The following is an 18331-nucleotide window of genomic DNA, read 5'->3' as shown; positions in this document are numbered from 1 at the left end:
TTGCGACCACTCATTAGATATTTTAGACAGACTAGCTAGAATTTTAGGCCCCTTACAGTTACTTTTAGAAAGTAAAGGGGAAAAAAATGAAAGGAATAAGGGTTTAAAAAAAGAGTAAAAATTCTAAAAACAATTAATACAAAATTAAAGGAAAACATACATATTTAGATAAGGACCTGGCAATCATAAAATTCATATTTAACACTCACTGCAAAGAAAATCCTAAAAGTTGTTAAAGCTTCAAACCTATCGATTTTTTTCTTTTCTTCGCTCAACCAGAAAGAATAAGATAACTTGATAAAGTATGTGTTTCAACGAAATAATTTGCAGAAATGCCTTTAAAAGTGCTTTCAAAAACAATCTTCCCCTTCCAAATATGACAAGACAGTTGAGCTTAAACCCTCCCCCTCCTAACAGAGCTAACAAAAATAATTACCGTACTCCTAAAGACCTTTTTTTGACAGGTAGAAAAATTTTACCTGTAAGAAGGGGTTTATAATGGAAACATTGACAGAACTTTAACTACAGCACAGCTAAGAAATCATATAATTACCATTTTTGTAACCACTACAGAAATTTATGGGGTGGGGAAAGAGAGAAAATGACCTTTACCTTTGTTCTAAGACAAACCTTGCTAGTGCTTTAGTTTTGCTGAAGCACCTCACTTGATCTTGAGAATCCAGTCCTAAGGTATTTAATTACTCTGTCAAGAGCTCTAAATGGTCTGGCACCATGCCCTTTCCCTCAATCTCTGCTGATTGATAGCATCAATAAAACGCACTTACTTTAATTAAACCTCCAAATAGGATCCCCTTTTGCCACTTTCTAGATCAATGTTCTTTAATGCCAGAAGAACAAAGTACAAAGGTGAGGGGGCAAGGTGTAGAGGGTTCTCCTCCCCTCACCTTCACTGCTAGGTCAAAGGAATTTTTACACAACAAATACATATCTTAGTGTTCTCTGGAGACAGTGGTTAATAGAAAAGATCACTGTTATGAAAAACCTGCAAGCTGGACAGGTACATTCAAAGCAATTTGGCTGAAATCATAGCCATCATTGCCTAACCTATATGAGACAAAAATGACATTAAGGAACACTGTTATGGGCCTATAGCACCCCAGAAGTTCTCTGCGGCACATCAAAGAACCTTCTTCTTGAGAAACCTACCCCTACCCCATTTTCCCCTTGACAAACACTAAGTCTGAATTAAGCCTGTGTATTGCTGGCTTTTAAAGAGTATTACGTGTACAGAAAAATCTGTTGTAAATGTATTTGGGGCATAATAATCAAAGGGCTCTTACAGTATACAATGAATTCATATTTATCTGGATGGTTGAAATAAGCCAGGTTGTTTGTTTTGGGGAGAGGGGTGTACATTTATTATACATTTGGGACAATTACAAATAAAAATGCAATCATCAGGGATTTTGTTTAGAACAACATGCAGACATAAAACTCATACCTTCTGAAATATATTTAATATTTACAGTGAAGATGAAAAGGAAAGTGAATAAGCCTCTACTACGAGTCAGGTGGTGTGCAAAGTGTTTTACAAATACTATTTCAGGGGCAGCTAGATGGCGCAGTGGTTAAAGCACCGGCCCTGGATTCAGGAGTACCTGAGTTCAAATCCGGCCTCAGACACTTGACACTTACTAGTTGTGTGACCCTGGGCAAGTCACTTAACCCCCATTGCCCCGCAAAAAAAAACAAAAAAACAAAAACAAATACTATTTCAATGGATCCCAAGTGTCATGGGGTGCAGAGCACCCCAGAAGTTCTCTGGAGCACATCAAGGAATCTTCTTCTTGAGAAACTAAGCCAGAGGACAGATAAACCTAGAGAGATAAGGGAAACCAGTTTGGACTGAGCTAGCTTTGGGACCTCCAACCTTCATTCTGGTCTCCCTTACCCTGGGGAGATAAATTTGGATGTGGCTGCGGCCTTTGTGTCCTGAAGAGGGATCAGTAGCCACCCCTCACCCAATTCCTCTAGTCACTACCAGTGGGGGATGGTCCTCCACTCCTCACCCAATTCCCCCAGCTACCACCAGTGGGGGATGGTCCTCCCTCACTAAAGGAACTTTCCACTGTCAAATGGTCACCCCTCCCCCCATCAGTCCTCTATAAAAGTACCTGCCATTCTCCTGCTCGAGGAGATTGGTACCTCTGAGCCACGTGCTTTGTGCCTATCTCCCTAAGAGAAGTCCAAGGATTTCTGTCATGGTTTCCCTCCCCCAGCCCTTCCCTTCCCTTGCCCCTAAATAAACTACCACCTTATTCTAACTACTTTTGTGTGCAAGAGGGTGTAATTCTTGGGGCAGCTAGTAGCACAGTGGATAAAGCACCGGCCCTGGATTCAGGAGTACCTGAGTTCAAATCCGACCTCAGACATTTACTAGCTGTGTGACCTTGGGCAAGTCACTTAACCCCCATTGCCCCGCCAAAAAAAAAAAAAAAAAAAAGAGGGTGTAATTCTTTAAAGAGGAATTCCTAAGAACCCTAACCCCTAACCCAACCCGTACCCCATTTCCCCCATTACACAAGGGATCCAATGAAGATATCAAAACACCTTCTTAACCAAATATGTTCAAAACAGTTTAAATACTGGGAATTTAATGTTAATATAGTTATCTGAATTTCAACTAAATCCAAACATTAAACACCTGTTTCTAGGTAATGGGTGGAAATACAAGGTTTCTACAAGCTATGGCCTCTGCCACAGAGTCTAAAAGTGATCTATGAACAAGTTACTAGACAAGCCTATTCTCCACTAATTCAGGATAAATGGGAATGCTATATGTATAATCTGTGTGTGATTTTGTACAAATCATTTCCCATCTCTGGGTTTCAAATGTCTCCTATATCCCTGATTTGTACCTCCTCTGAAACTTAAGAGTCTTAGAGAAATGTCTAAAGTATTGAGAAGTTGAGGAACTTGCCCAAGATCACAAAACCAGCATAAATCAGTCAGTATTTGAACCCAGATCTTTCTTCCTGGCTCTGAGGCCAGCTGTATTCAACCATACCATGCTGCCCTTTATCCCATGGTGGGGCACCCTCATACATACATGTGATATTTGTGTGTACATATACACATACATGCATAACAATTTGTAGTTAAGCTGGTCTTTATATCATAACATTTAGAATCATTAGTGTCAAACAAGGTAATAGATTCAGAGAAGTGATTTTGGATGCCAGTTCCCGACTTTTCCCCATACACCATCCTAAGAGGAGACTTTTAAGGGCCATTCAGAAACAGTTAAATGTCCACACCCTCTAAAAAAATCTAAGATCCATGCAAAAGTGAAATTTACCACAGCATCTGTTGTATACTAGAAGCAAGTTGTCTAGAAGCTATACCTTTCTCTGTTTCCTCAGATTAGATTGTGAGCTTCTTTTAAGAACACTCATTTTCTTTGTGCATTCCCTCGAGCTTGGCACAATGCTCGACACACAGTAAACACTTAATAAATGCTTTTTTTTATTCATTCATTAAGGGCAAGGAGAGGCTTTGTGGTATAATATACTGGGAGTACTGGGTCTGGAGTCAAAGACCACAAGTTTAAATCCCAGGTTTACTAATGACTAGTTCTTTGACCTTGAGTCCTCAGTCTCTTTATCAGTAAAATGAGGGGGGTTGGGTTAGGCTATAAGACCTTAAATTTTGGTCCAGTACTACATCCAGTTGCTATTATTTTTTCATCTTGATATCATCAACACAGATCACTGCACACAGATAATAAAAGAACTTGTGATTCAGTCAGTATGGGGAACCTCAGGTAGCAACCCCTCTGATAAAGAAAAGTTAAGTAGAATGGAGGTACCTGACATATAGGAGTTAAGTGACTTGTTCAGGGTGAGAATTACAAAATTTACTGAGAACTGATTCCCCATCCAGTCCCCTTTTCCCCAGACAAATTAATTGCCTTGGGCTGACCAGTCTTTGTCATTTCCAGATTCCTGACAGCTTATGGATCTCCCCCAAGCAAACTATCCCCTCCCAAAGATTCCCAAGCTTACTTCCTGGACTTTAGGTTATTATGTAAAAAGATTCATTGACATTAAATAGTTTCTGTCTGTGAGAAACTTACCTTTCCCAAGGGTAGTTTCATAGCTCCCTCTGTTCTGTTACCTCATAAAAAGCCTGTTCTTGTTTCCAATCTTTGGGTATTCCTAGCTTCCGAGCTTTGGATACCACAAATACCCGATTAAAGACCTTATTTCTCCTTTATTAATTGTTTCCTTAATTTCCAGGTTAACAAGGGTTATTCCACTATCAAGTATCTAAGGAAGCCCAAGGCCAGCTGGTGCTATCCATAAGACACCCTGTCTCTATATCTTACACATAGTAGGCATTTAACAGGTAATTAGTGCATTAATTTCCTGTTATTTGGACAGGAATAATTAATACAAGTTCAAGACTGGCCACAATTTTCTGGTTCTTTCCCCAGAGATTGGCCATTAACACAAGTATTCGGTCTTAGTTCAAGGTTTGATCTGATCTGGTAGAAATGGAAAGCTATGAGCCAAATATTTAAAACTGCTGCTTTCACTGAAAGGCAAAAACCCCACAACAACAAAACAACCCCCAAACAAAAACTTAACCCAACCCAAACGAACAAACAAAAACCACCACCCAGAGCAAAGTTCCCCTTTGTCTCTCACTAACTATAAAGTCAATAACCCCGGGCTGGGGAGGGTTGCAGTACTTAAACTAAACCTCAAGAGCTTTTTAGCAGGTAGAGTAGCTCCTAAGAGCTCCTCAGAGTAGCCCCTCCCCTCCATCTTGGGGCTATAGGGTTTAGCAATTCACCCTCAGACTATTCCCATCTTACACCCTAGGGCAAGTTCCTTATTGGTTGCTGCCTACCATACAATAGAACAGTGTTCAAAATGTTCAAGTTAGTTAAAGCCTACTGCACACCAGAATTAGAAACTACAATTGTGGGTGAATGTCAACTTCACAGTTATCATTTCTGTCCTTTCACCTGTTCTAAACATTCCAATCCTCATTTAGGAGCCGGCCCTAGAACATTACTAACAGGGAGAAATGAAAACTAGCTATAAACTCTGACAAAGATACACACACATAATATGCATTTTACAAGACAAAAATAGGTAAGGCATCATAACTGGACTTCCAGCAAGTCTAGGACCCAGGAATAGGATAATCAAAAGTTATTTAACTTCCCCAAGAATTCAATAATAGTAATTAAATAATTCAAAATCTCAACTATTTTCTCCAAATTCAGTAGATTTCATCTTCCCATTTGGTCTTTTACACACAATTTCCCAATACACAAGGTTGACTCAACTTTAAAAAATGTATATGTATTGTAAACTTGTTATTTGTTTTCAGAGAAAAGCAATGACATCCCAAGGGTGGTATCTTGACTTGCAAGTGAATTGGATTTAAGTGAGGCAGAGTGTGTCATCAGCCTCATTCTCTCTCTTTCAGAGTCATCTAAGTCCAGTGGCAAGACAAAAATCTGGACCAGAGATGGTTCAGGATACAGTGGAGTGACCTTGATATCTTTAGTGTCTGCCCAAGCTATAAGTGCTCCACACTGACAGCTTCAGTCACCTTCATGGCCAATGGAACAAATTATTCTCAACCCCCCATTTTGTCTGAAGAAGTCTTCAAAAATGCTTGGTGTAGACATTCCCCTAACCCACCGACACAAACACTAAATAAAAAGTATGTCCAAATACACAGGAGAGAACCAATAAGGATTCATATCATATTGTGAATCTCTATTTAATACCACTTTTTTTTTAAGTGTATACAGTGTCCCCAAGGTCACCCGGCATAATTCTACCTGCTACTTTCAATACTGTCCTGTTCTGATTATCTGTTCTTCCTTTTGGATTCCCTTCTATTCTCTTTTTTTTTCCTTTAAATGTTACACTGCCTCCCTTTTTGGGAGGCCTTACTGTTCTTAAACACATGAGTAATTAATGCCTCTTGATTTAAAGTTAGCTTTCAAAAAGGCTGGCTTGGGAGGAAAAAAAAAATCTTATCCTCTGAGTATTTCCAAATAGTAATGCAAGTGTTCTGCATTTTCACACTGTTCATGATTGTTTCAACAATTTTTATATTGTTTTAGGCTCCCTACCTAAAGACTCCTTAGAGGAGTTATAATGAGGAATCTTAACATGTAGCTTCTGAACTATAAACTCAAAAAATTACTCCAGTGGTTGGCTGGCAGAGTTCAACTATACATCTGTTTATTTCTTTCTGCTGGCTTTTCTGACTCTAAGTTTATCCGTTATATCTAACAGCCTAGTACCAAATTAAGAACGATTTAAAATTTAAATATGTAAGCCAGGAATGGTGGCAAATGCCTATAATCCTCAAGTTTAGAAGGTCTGACCTGCTGTAAGGTTAAGCCAATCAGGTATCCACCCTAAGTACTGAACCATGTGGTGAACTCATGGGAATTGAGAGTGACTAGGCTGCTTAAAAGGGGGAAAATTAGATCATGTCAGAAATGAGGGTGCCGATCAGTGGTGTGACTGGCCCCATGAGTTACTCCTCCATTTCCAGAATACGCAAGACAAGAAGAGAAGGGGGGTGGAGGTGAGGGGGGAGAGAATATGAACGTGTGTTCTTTCCTGTTTGATCTTACTGATATACAGCAGAGTAGTATAAAGAATTTGGAGTTATAAGGCCTAGGTTCAAGGGTCAAGAGTGAAAAAGCCATCAAGGGAGAAGAGCTTTTCTTATGGTATCCTTAGACTATAACTTTTGGAGAAATTGCATTCCATTGTGGGTTTTTTCCCCTTCCAAATGACTACAGAGAGATTTCATACCACCTTCATCTGTACTGTTTTCTACCTTGAAATTTAATTTATAAAAGATATAGAAAGACCAAATAATTATTTATTGCCTTTGGAAGGCCTGTTAGAATGAATTGGAACTAGAAGAAGATCCCAGAAAAGCTCCAATTAGAATATTCATTTTTCAATTAGTTCGTTAGTTCAACAAAATAGACTAGCATAAAGGACAGAGCTGGAAGGGGCCTTAGACCTTAGAGAAGAAGCTGGGCCTTGCCCAAGGTCACACCAATAGCATGGCACAAGCTGTGATTTGAAGCCAGGCCCTTTGACTCCAGGTATTCAGCTCCATAATCATTCAACTATTTTATAATGAGTTTATCAGATTATCTAATTATCCTGATACAAAGCAGGGACAGCTTGGCCCTGAGGAAGTGAGGTATAGAAGATAAAGGATCAGAGAAAGGAGAGCTGTTAGGAAAAGCATCCAAGTTCTAGTAGATTCTCATTAATAAGGTAAGTCAAAACAGGTGGAAACATGTCTATTTTAATTAAAAGAGCAAAATACATACTACTTAAAAGATCCTTATGCCATAGGCCTATCCTGTTGCTAACCCCTGACTTAGTTTCAAAGCTCTAGGGCTAAAACCTAACCATGATTCTGGATAAATCATTTAATCAGTGTCCTGTTTCTTTATCAATCAAAAAGGTCTAATACCCCACCACAAAGGGAGTCTATGAGATATGCTACAAATCAGAAGGGGAGGCATGTCTGGAGAAGAGGACTGGAGAGAAAATGAGGCAGGAGAGACACAGAAGAAGAGAGACAGAGGTAAATAGGGAGACAGACACACAAGAAATGAGACAGAGACAGACACACACAGATATAGGGAAAGAACTATTCAGAGAAATGATTGCTTCAAGAAAGATCAAAAACCTGGGACAGTGGCATGAGATGGTAGTGATGGAGGAGTAAAAGGAATCAGATATCTGTTGGAACTCTTTACGATAAAAGCAGAGCAGGTGAATCCTGACTTACTTAATTTAATATTTCATTCTTTTAAATGGCAGAAGAAGGAAAAATAGAAACAAATATTCTCTGGACCAGTTTTGGGGACTATTCTAGGAAGTGAACATTTCCTTTTGGAATCTGGAATGCCAGAGAGGAATGTTTGGCATAGTTTCACATGCAGCCTAGATTTTGGAGAGCTGAGTTTAAAGAAAGGACAGAGAGGATCTTGTAGATTAAAATGCTATGAGGAGGGCAGCTAGATGGTGCAGTGGATAAAGCACCGGCACTGGATTCAGGAGGACCTGAGTTCAAATGCGGCCTCAGACACTTGACACTTACTAGCTGTGTGCCCTTGGGCAAGTCACTTAACCCCCATTGCTCCACAAAAAAACAAACAACAAAAACACAACAACAACAAAATGCTATGAGGAAAGCAGCCTAAGAAGTCTCAAGAATGAAATTCTGCCACCACAGACATGGAATGTTTAGAAGAAGAAAAGAACTGGCTAAAGAGACAGATATGAACACAAGGAATTTATAAATCAACCTGGATATTTAAAATATGTGTCTAAGAGATAAAAATTAAGTCATGTAGGAGATCAATACAAAGATATGGCACCATCAAATAAAAAAGTAGCAAAAGCTAAATCTTAATTATTTTAAAAAACCCTTCAATTTAAGGAGACTTTACTCTATTAATTTCAGCACTAGATGATTATTATCAAAGGTTTATTCTGTAAGTGTTATTTTTGTGTGTGTGTGAGGCAACTGGGGTTAAGTGACTTGCCTAGGGTCACACTGTGCCACCCAGCTGTCCCCAGCCTTGAGGTAGGGCTATGGAGAATCATCAGCCTCACTCTCTTTCCAGTGTCCTCAGAATCTAGTGGCAAGACATAGGTCAGGATGACTGGCAATAGCCCCAGATGCAGTGGGAGACCTTGACCTTTTTAAGCTAAGGTCTTTCCCAGGCCCAACTTGTCTGAGGCAACACACATTATTCAGTAGTTAATGGTTAGTTAAGAATTGAGTCATGGGGCAGCTAGGTGGCACAGTGGATAAAGCACTGGCCCTGGATTTCAGGAGGACCCCAGTTCAAATCCAGCCTCAGACACTTGAAACTTACTAGCTGTGTGACCCTGGGCAAGTCACTTAACCCTCACTGCCACCCCCCCAAAAAAAAGAAAGAAAGAAAGAATTGAGTCAAAAGTTAGTTTAGTTTGCCTTCACAAAAGAATCCAGGGGAATGACAAAGACCTGAACTAGAGTAGGCTTGAGTAGAGACAAATGTGAAATATGGCATCTGACTGGATAGTGAAAAAGAACAATTAAATATAGTTATGAACCTTAGTAACTGAGAGGTTGGTGATACCCTCAACAGAAATGAGAAGTTTAAAGGAAAGGCAAATTCAAAGGACAAGACTGATTCACAAAATGCAAAGACTCCCAAATTAACAGGGGCTTCCACATGAAATACCCCCCCCACACACACACACGGCCTAATGAAACCATCCCCAAAATAGAAAATATTGTAAAATAATAACACTAGCCTGTCTGAAGTACAAAATAAGTTTCACATGTCCCTTTTTTCCAATATAATATGTTCTTAGGAAAAGGTTTCTCCTATCCTATACCAGATAAAAGATTAAATATATACACCATTGGGGAAAATGGAAGTGGACATGTCCATTCCGCACCCCCCCCCCAATTGGCAGGCTCAAGAATCTTTGAGTGAGTTTCCAGAATTATCAAGAAATATTAATCTCTATCTTAGCTCTCCAATGCCTTTAACTTTCCATTTCATACCTGTAAGAGGCAGTGTTTTGATTATAGGATACACTTAGTGCTTGCTGAATAGTTATTATCTACATAACTACAGGGCAGGCACAACCTCTCTGGGCTTTCATTTCATTATTTGTACAATCAAGAGGGCAGAATCACAGTAAACCATGGAATTTGTTTATTTGATAAAATCTAAACATCAAGAAACTTAAAAAAAAAAAACAGAGGAAGGGGCATGACGATGAGACCAGACTTGGGGTTGAGATTTCCTTGGAACAGAAAACTCCTGATATACTCTGCCTGTACAGATCAGCACTTGCTCTGTAACTTATAGAAAGAAGAGCAACCTATTTTGTATATTAGGTTCTATTAAAGCTCCAATTAAAACGTACAGATGTCCATAATATTCTTGCAGACTCTACTCTCTAAAATAATCAAAAAGTAGAACATACTGGTTAACCAACTAGCTCAATGAAAAGACATTGTATATGGATTACCAATTGTAGAAAGTTAGAAATCAAATAAAATGGCTCAGCACAAACTATATTCAATATACTACAATTTGTCTAATGATTCAGAAAGTTTTTCCAAATTTTATAATTAATCAGGTCATCATTATGAACACAAATCAATATACTGTGTGTACATATATAGAAACTCCAGTTAAGGAAGTTGCAGGTGATAGAATGTCAGATAAATTCATTTTTACTGTATTTGCAACAGGCAGATTTTTATGTGCCCTGGACTATGCTAAAACCCAGAAAAGAACTTTAACTTTGAAGAGTTTATAATCCAATAGGAGACTAGTATCTGATTAATAGTATTTCCAGATCCAGACATTATGTAATTATTCACTAAGTTACATGGTACAAAGTACTATCAGATTTTAGAGAAGGCACAAAGACAAGTTGAAGTGATAGAGGAAGGCTTAAACAAAGAGATGAGAGTTGAACTGGTCCCTCAAGTATGGGGGAAAAAACCCAACAAACCCAGATCATTGAAGACGAATGGGGAAGGCATTCTTGACAGTAGGCACAGCATGGTAATATGGTATATGGCCAGAAGATTGTGAAGAGACTGTTTTAACTGTAGCAAAATGTTAGCATTTTGAGAGTATTAAGAAAGTACGGTTGTATACACAATAAAGGGATACTGGGGAAGAAGGGGAGGGAAAGAATGGCAACAGGAGAATGGAGTTTAGACAGTGTGGTAAACACTACAGAACTATAGATTCTTGAGTAAGCAAGTAGCATAATGAAAGTAATGTTTTAGGAAGATTAGTCTAATTACAATAAGCCAGATGGATTGGAGGGCAGGGAAGAAAAAATTATGGAAGGATACCCCAGGGATCTAAAAGACAATACAGCTTCCAAAAAGTACTTAGAACCAAAGAATAGACTGGGCACTGAAAAAAAGAAAATCTGGCTCAATATATTGTTTTAAAGGAAAAAAAAACCCCACAAGATATCTCTAATTGAAACCAAAAATTTGAAAAAATAAACAGACAAACAAAATATATAGGATTGGAAAGTGGTTGTGCTTTTCCTCCCAAAGAAACCAGGGCCAAACTGGGGATACCAGCTGTTATCTGGTAATTTTGCAAGAATTGAATGGGGGTAGGGAGAGCAAGAGCAGCTTGTTGTTACTTCCTCCTTTTGTCTCAGAAAATCAAAAAGGAAATAACAGATGCCAGAATGTAAAAGTCACTAGTCATTATTGTCCTCTACCTTACTCCTTCAGCTCTAGATTCTTCTTCTCTACCTGTTCTAGAAGCCAAGTCCAACTAAGGGATAAAACCTACAGTCATAGTCAGTGAAAAGTACTCACAACAACAGCTTCTCTCCGGTTAATTGAAGCTATTTTTCCCCAGGGGGAGCCCTGTTTTTCCAACACTCCTCATTTGCTCTCCCCTCTCACTATTTCCAGTCAGATCATCAAGAGAGTAAGTCAGGCCATCTGGAGAAGTATAATTTAACAAGACAATGGATCTTTTTTGGAAAAGAGACAGGGTAAAAGGGGTAAACTTCCATTTTTACCTCCCTCATTACTTTCGCTCCTTTACTCAAGGGTGCAGGGGGCAAACTACAGTAACAAGTTTCCAGAAAGCAGGGATGAAACCAGAAAAAAGACAATCCACGTACACATCTAGAAACATTATGCCTTTTAGCAAAGGGTTGTGTTTGTGTATGAGTGTGTGTACACGTGTGTGTGTGTGTGTGTGTGTGTGTGTGTGTATAACTGAGTACCCAGTAATAGATGTGCTGTTACACATTCCGATCTTTTTATATAAATCACAGAATACACACAAGAATATGAGTAATTAGAGAAGCCAATACAAACTTAAAAGTCTAAGTGTCGACAGAGAAAAATATCTTAATTTTTAGGTCAAAAGAATACTGGATTAAGTTCTCTGGTCCATATAGAATTCTCCCTACCGAAGTGGTTGACTTTAAGTTGAATGTTAAATTCTTCCACATAGCACTCTCTAAGTTATCAAGCAAAATCCCATAAATCTTGGAGGATTTCAGGCCTCTAGGGATATTTATTTGCAAGTTTTAACTTTTTTAGGTCACTGATAGGACAGATCTGCTAGGTGATTTAAAAAAAAATTGTTATTATCAAGTGATATAAAGTATATAAAATGGTAAAACAACATATAGACAGACTAACAAATACTTTAATGGTCCTGATGGGAGGCAACTTCAAGTGCCGATACTGTAGTTTCCAAAATACAAAAACAAAAACAAGCAGAAATTCATTCCAGAGGGAAAAAAAAAAACCTACTGCTATTTTTTTTTTTGGGTAACATCTCCCCTCTCCACTTACTAATGCCTTGGTTGTAGACTGATTTACTAATTCCAAAAGCAAAGGCTCTTTCTCCATCTTAAAAAGAGAGAATCTGTTATCTACCAAGAGCAGCCTCTTACATTACACACCAGTCAGCTTTCAGCAAACTTAAACAATGTGCATAGATCACCTGTGGAACTGTGTTGTTACCCCAAGCATCACAAAGCTAAAAAACAAAACAAAACAAAACAAAAAAACAAATACAATAGACAGAGAAAAGAGAATAAGTAAGGGGAGAAACCATCAAAATTCACTTATCTCAAATTGAATGGGGCTTGCAAAGGGGAAAAGAGGGTTTGGCTTTGTTTTTTAAATTATTAGGCAAATAAGTATTCACAAGAGAAGAGCTATACTTATTTAAGTTTCTCTATGGCGGTTACCTTGAGCAAATCTCTATCACCACTCATTAATAAAGGTGAACATAGCATTTGTGAATGGTTAGTTTCTTTTCCCCACTTCAAAGAGGCACTAACAGAAAGAAGCCTTAACAGTCAGAAATAGGTAGAAGATATCAGATTAATTATAACCAACTTTAAATATATTCCCACCAACACCACCACCCATCAGGTTGTTTTGGGGTTTAAGTACTTTTTAAATTTAAAAAGTACTTTAAAAAAAACCTATAAAGCTTCAAGCAGCTATAAAAATTGACAGAAAAAGCACAAACATACTTTTATTGTTTTGGTTTGAAGTCTCAATCCATTCAGCGTGTTGATAGCTTTTTCAGCATCCTTAGGATCAATGTAGTTCACAAAGCCATACCCCAAGCTCTGCCCTAATAAAGGGAGGGGAAAAAGAAGACACACATTAGTTCCATTGAGCTGCCAGGCACTAAGTCCAAGTTTGGTGTATAGTGTATTGGGCACTAGCACCATTCCATCTGTATCAAAAATAACTCCCTCTGTATTCATTCCTGAAATTAATGCTTTTATGATCTTCCAAAGCTTTCAGCTCCTGTCATGTGAGTTAAACAAGGTGACAGACAGACAGACAGACGGACAGACACACACACACACACACACACACACACACACACTACACAGAGACAGTGTCAGTCCATTCTGGAAGAGAAAAATTATGTAGATCCATAAAGAACCTGTTCCTTTAGTCATAGATTTGAGGCTTTAAGGGTCTGCTGAGGCCACTTAGTCCAATTACTTTTTTTTTTACAGATAAGCAGACCCTAGGAGATTAAATGTCTTGTCTATAGTCAGTCTTGCCTCAAAGGCAGGATTTGAATCCAGATACTGACTTCTAGGCTAGTGCTCATTTGCCTTTATATAAGATTACCTAGTTATAGAACCATTTATCTTTCCATTCAATAAGCATTTATTAAATGGTTAGTACAGGCCAGTCACTGTGCTACACACTATGGATACAAACATGAAAATAAGACAGGCAATGTGCAAGCTCATATTCTACTCTAATGTTTTCTAAGAAGACATTTTTAGTGCAAGCTACATATAAAGGAGATGGAATTTTCTTCATTTTTTTAAATGAATATAGGGCACAGTGGATGATATGATTCCCATAAGCTTTTATATTAGGCAACTTCAAGGTCTACCATAGGGATGGGGAAAAGAAAATTGAGTGCTTACTCTATCAAGGAAAAGAAGCTTCTCAGCATTAGGGATACTTTCCAAAGCAGTCATTTTAGATGGGTCCAGTTTTCGGTCTTGGTTCAGGAATACAGCTGAAGCTTCCTAATCTGAAGGGGGTGGGGGAACAGTCCAAATGGGATAAAGTACAGCTAAAAAAATCAAGAAAATCTGAGGGGTTCTAGCTAAACTTAAGGATCTTTACTTTTTGAAATGACAAAAACCACTATCAAAACACTGAGAAAAGCTTCCTTGACTGGGTTACAACATGGCCAATGGGATAACACAGTATCATCCTTTTATCATAAAAGGATAGAAAAATGGCAGTTTATCCAAGTCTAAATAAGAGAATTATTAATCAGAGCAAGAACAGAAGCAAAGTTCAATTACCTGGACCACAGTAGGTACATAAAAATAATAGCTAACATTTGCACAGTGCTTTAAGATTTACAAAATAATATATTTCCACATATGTGTACATGTGTGTCTGTGTACATAACACACACATATAATCTCATATGATCCACACAAAAACCCTGTGAGGTAGGTGGCATTGTTCTCATTTTACAAATGAGTAAACCGAGATACAGGAAGTCATTTGTCCAGGTCCCATATCTAAGACCTAAAAGAGAATTTTAATTTGGGTCTTCTCAACTTGAAGTCCAGCACTCTATCCATAAATGCCAAGTATTATTAATGTCATCAAAGTGGGGAGTAGGGAGGGAAGAGGAGGAGAACCTTCCACTTCCCCACTCTGGCCACTCAATTCCTGCCTCATGACTTGGGGCCACTCACTTCCATCAGTGCCCATCATGGACCTTCTCCTTCCTGGATCCTAATCTCTGCTGGAAGTATCCCCGAGTCTCACAACATTTTAACCCTCCAATACACTATCTTCTTGGTAAGGAACTTTCCTATCATTATCCTGAAGATGTCTTGGGCCTTGTCATCTGCCCTGCTTCCAATCCCTCCATACTACCCTCTTTTTCCATCTGCCATGAACTGAACCTAAACATTTTTTCTAGGTCGTCTTGCCCAATTAGAGTGTAAGATCCTCAAAAGCAGGAACTGTCTTGATTTTCTATTTGTATCACAGGTACACTGTGTTTAACAAATGTGTTTCCAATATTTTGGCCTCCTCCCTGAACATGACACTCCAATTCTTGGCAATGGGCATTTTCCCTGGCTGTCAACTATGCCTAGAATACTCTCCCCATATCATTTCCATCTTTCCTGGCTCCCTTCAAGTCACACGACCCTCTACAGGAAGACTTTCTCAATCCTTCTTAATTCTACTGTCTTTCCTCTGTGGATTACTTCATATTTATCTTTTATGTAACTTGTTTGCACATAGTTGTTTGTATGTTATCTCTCCCCTTAAATTGTGAGCTCCTCAAGGGTAGGGATTGTCTTTTGTCTTTCTCTGTACCCCAGAGCTTCCAACAGTGCCTGGTACATAATAGGTAATTCATAAATACTTATTTACTGACCACATATAAAATTAAAAATAGTAATTCTCTTTGGGGAGATGTCCCACTAAAAAGCTGGAATGTATCATTACAAATTTATCCCTTTTAGGCTGTCTTTTTTTTTCCTAAAACGAAGCTAATGCTATCTCAGAATATGAGTTACAGAAGTAGATCTTTTTTATTTTTATCTTTTTTTTTTGCAGGGCAATGAGTGACTTGCCCAGGGTCACACAGCTGGTAGGTGTGTCAAGTGTCTGAGACTGCATTTGAACTCAGGTCCTCCTGAATCCAGGGCCAGTGCTTTATCCACTGCGCCACCTAGCTGCCCCCAGAAGTAAATCTTAAAAACATGTGACCAACTCCATCAAAAAAAGGTTTCAATTTTAATATTATTCTAAACACAAAAGTACCAAGAAACAAACTTATTCATCCTTAGTATTCAATACTCAACGTATAGAACCAAATAAGTAAATACCAATTAAATGCTACAGAGAAAGGCAGGAGTGAAAATGTATTACTTTGATTTAACTCTTCTATGACAAATTACATTTACTAAAGACCCTCTGATTTCACCCACAATTTCTATACAACAGTTTAAACTTTTAAATTTATTCTATTCCTTTATTAATGAGTCCCTGTCATTCTAGGGACTTCTTTCTTCCCCCGATGCACATAATACCAACTAGGTGAAAGAACCACCTAACATTTATGGCAAAGACAGACCTTTAGCAGCCAATGAAATATTATAGCATCCGCTACTCTCAAGTGTCACAGAAAACTCATGAGTCGGCAAAAGAATCTTATTTCAGGATACCCTATATTGCAGTGTATAAAAGCTGACCTTTTAAAAGGTTTAGAAAAAAAAAAATCTTCCTCAAAATTGGGGTCAATTTTTATACTCCATATGTTGGCAGTTCATGCCTTCCCTCCCAGGCTCCTAGAAGCAGCTGCTTAGGGTCAATGATTATTCTACCCCAAAGCAATAGCACCAACTCCCCAGCTATGCAGAGCTGATCCCGGTCCATTAAAAGCTAATTAAGTAGTGTCACTGGTGAAGGGGCCAAAAGCAGAATAGGGTCATTCAAATCAACTTAGAGACCAGGTCAATGATTCCACCCCCCCCACCCCCGAGCGCCAAAATATTCATTGCCTACCTGTATATAACAACAATGAAACTAACTTCTTATAAACCCAAGCTAGCATACAAATAGAACATCCTGCATATAAATCTGAACCCAGAAATCTAAGAGTCAGTTTATCTAGAATAAGAAAAACTTAAAGGAGCCTAAAGGCAGTTCTTAACAATACACAGTCTTATGTGATAATGCAGAGGATTGACCAGATGCTTCCTATTCATACTGCTAACAAAAGGAAAAGCAGTTAAGACCTAGTGTTCCGGTATTTAGGGTAGATATTTTAAAAGATCTCAAAGCCTAGCCAAGTGCCCCTGTGAGAACTAGGCTGTGAATTGAGTGTTGGCCAAGATGAATTGATAATAAGAGTTAATTAGCACTAGAAAGAGTACCCAAAGTAGGTGGTGGAATCCCCTTCTCAGCATACATTCTCATTTGTTTAGAACAGTTTAGGTACAATCCAGCCTGAAAGCAGGAAGATAGATCAGATCACTTTGGGTTTCACAATTTAAGCTTATTAAAACTTGAATAATGATCCTTGACTTTTATATAGCACTTCAAGGTTTTCAAAGTTTTGAACAAACATCTCATTTGAGATGTTCCAACAACCTAGACAGGTTAGGAGGGAACTTCAAGTATGATTATCTCCATTGTTCAGAAGTGGAAACAAAGTCTGATGTTCTTTTACCTGCCTGTGGACACCCACCGCTATTAATTGTCAGGGATGAACTCAAACTAGAGTCTTCCCAAATGATTCTAAGTCCAGCACTCTATCCACTGAACTACTGCACTGCCCCCTTTAAACCTACCTAATCTTGGATCTCAGTTTCCTCATCAGCAAAAAGGAGGGGGTTAGAATCAATGATCTCCCAAGCTCTAAATCTACGCTCTGATCAACTTTTGAGGGTACAAAATATTAATGACATAGCACCATTACAGTTTGTGATAGGCTTTTTTTTTTTTTTAGTGAGGCAATTGGGGTTAAGTGACTTGCCCAGGGTCACACAGCTACTAAGTGTTAAGTGTCTGAGGCGGGATTTGAACTCAGGTACTCCTGACTCCAGGGCCAGTGCTCTATCCACTGCACCACGGCTCTTGAAAGCCTTTCACAACTTCACCCCAAGTCAATGTACGCTGTTTCCCTTCATACACTCTCCAATTTGGTCAGAACTGGTTGACATTAACTCTAGATCTTATGAAAATGAATGTTGAAAAGTACCCTTACATGTAACTGGAAAATAAAATAAACGCTTGTTGCTGTACAAAATAAACAAACAAACAAACAACAACAACAACCCAAAAAAGTAAGTGTCAAGTGTCTGAAGCCGAATTTGAACTCGGGCCTTCCTGAATCCAGGGCTGGTGCTTTATCCATTGTGCCACATAGCTGCCCCTGTAATTAATTTTCATATAATTATATACTTATATCTGTTATCTCCTTTAATAGAATACAAACTCCCTAAGGGCAAGAACAATTTGATTTTTTGTCTTTTATTCTCCATAACCTAGCACAGCTCCTGACTCATTGTGGAACTTATTAAAAGCTTTGTTGAATGACTCGAATAATAACCTACTGCGCTGGATCACTCATCCTCTCAGTTCTCTATCATTTATCCACATCATCTATCTATATGACATCTGTTCCCACTCCTTATAACCACTACCATCAAGCATGTTTCTCATATGTCTTGCCTCTTGCCCACTAGGAGAT

At 38.5% G+C, this 18331-nt stretch overlaps 1 protein-coding gene across 12 annotated transcripts in view; it reads right to left on the bottom strand.

Moving 5' to 3' along the window:
* ELAVL2 (ELAV like RNA binding protein 2) overlaps window positions 1-18331 on the bottom strand; it is a 175872-nt gene that overhangs the window by 29417 nt on the left and 128124 nt on the right. For all 12 annotated transcript variants that reach the window (XM_043976943.1, XM_043976948.1, XM_043976945.1 and 9 more), the window contains one exon: window positions 13092-13195. In XM_043976943.1, the coding sequence (XP_043832878.1) occupies window positions 13092-13195 (104 nt within the window). The remainder of the gene's footprint in view (window positions 1-13091; window positions 13196-18331) is intronic.

Source organism: Dromiciops gliroides, chromosome 1 (genome assembly GCF_019393635.1).
Source record: "Dromiciops gliroides isolate mDroGli1 chromosome 1, mDroGli1.pri, whole genome shotgun sequence".
NCBI classification, from domain to species: domain Eukaryota; kingdom Metazoa; phylum Chordata; class Mammalia; order Microbiotheria; family Microbiotheriidae; genus Dromiciops; species Dromiciops gliroides.
Note: the sequence above shows the minus strand (reverse complement) of the source record. Positions and strands in the feature narration are given on the sequence as shown.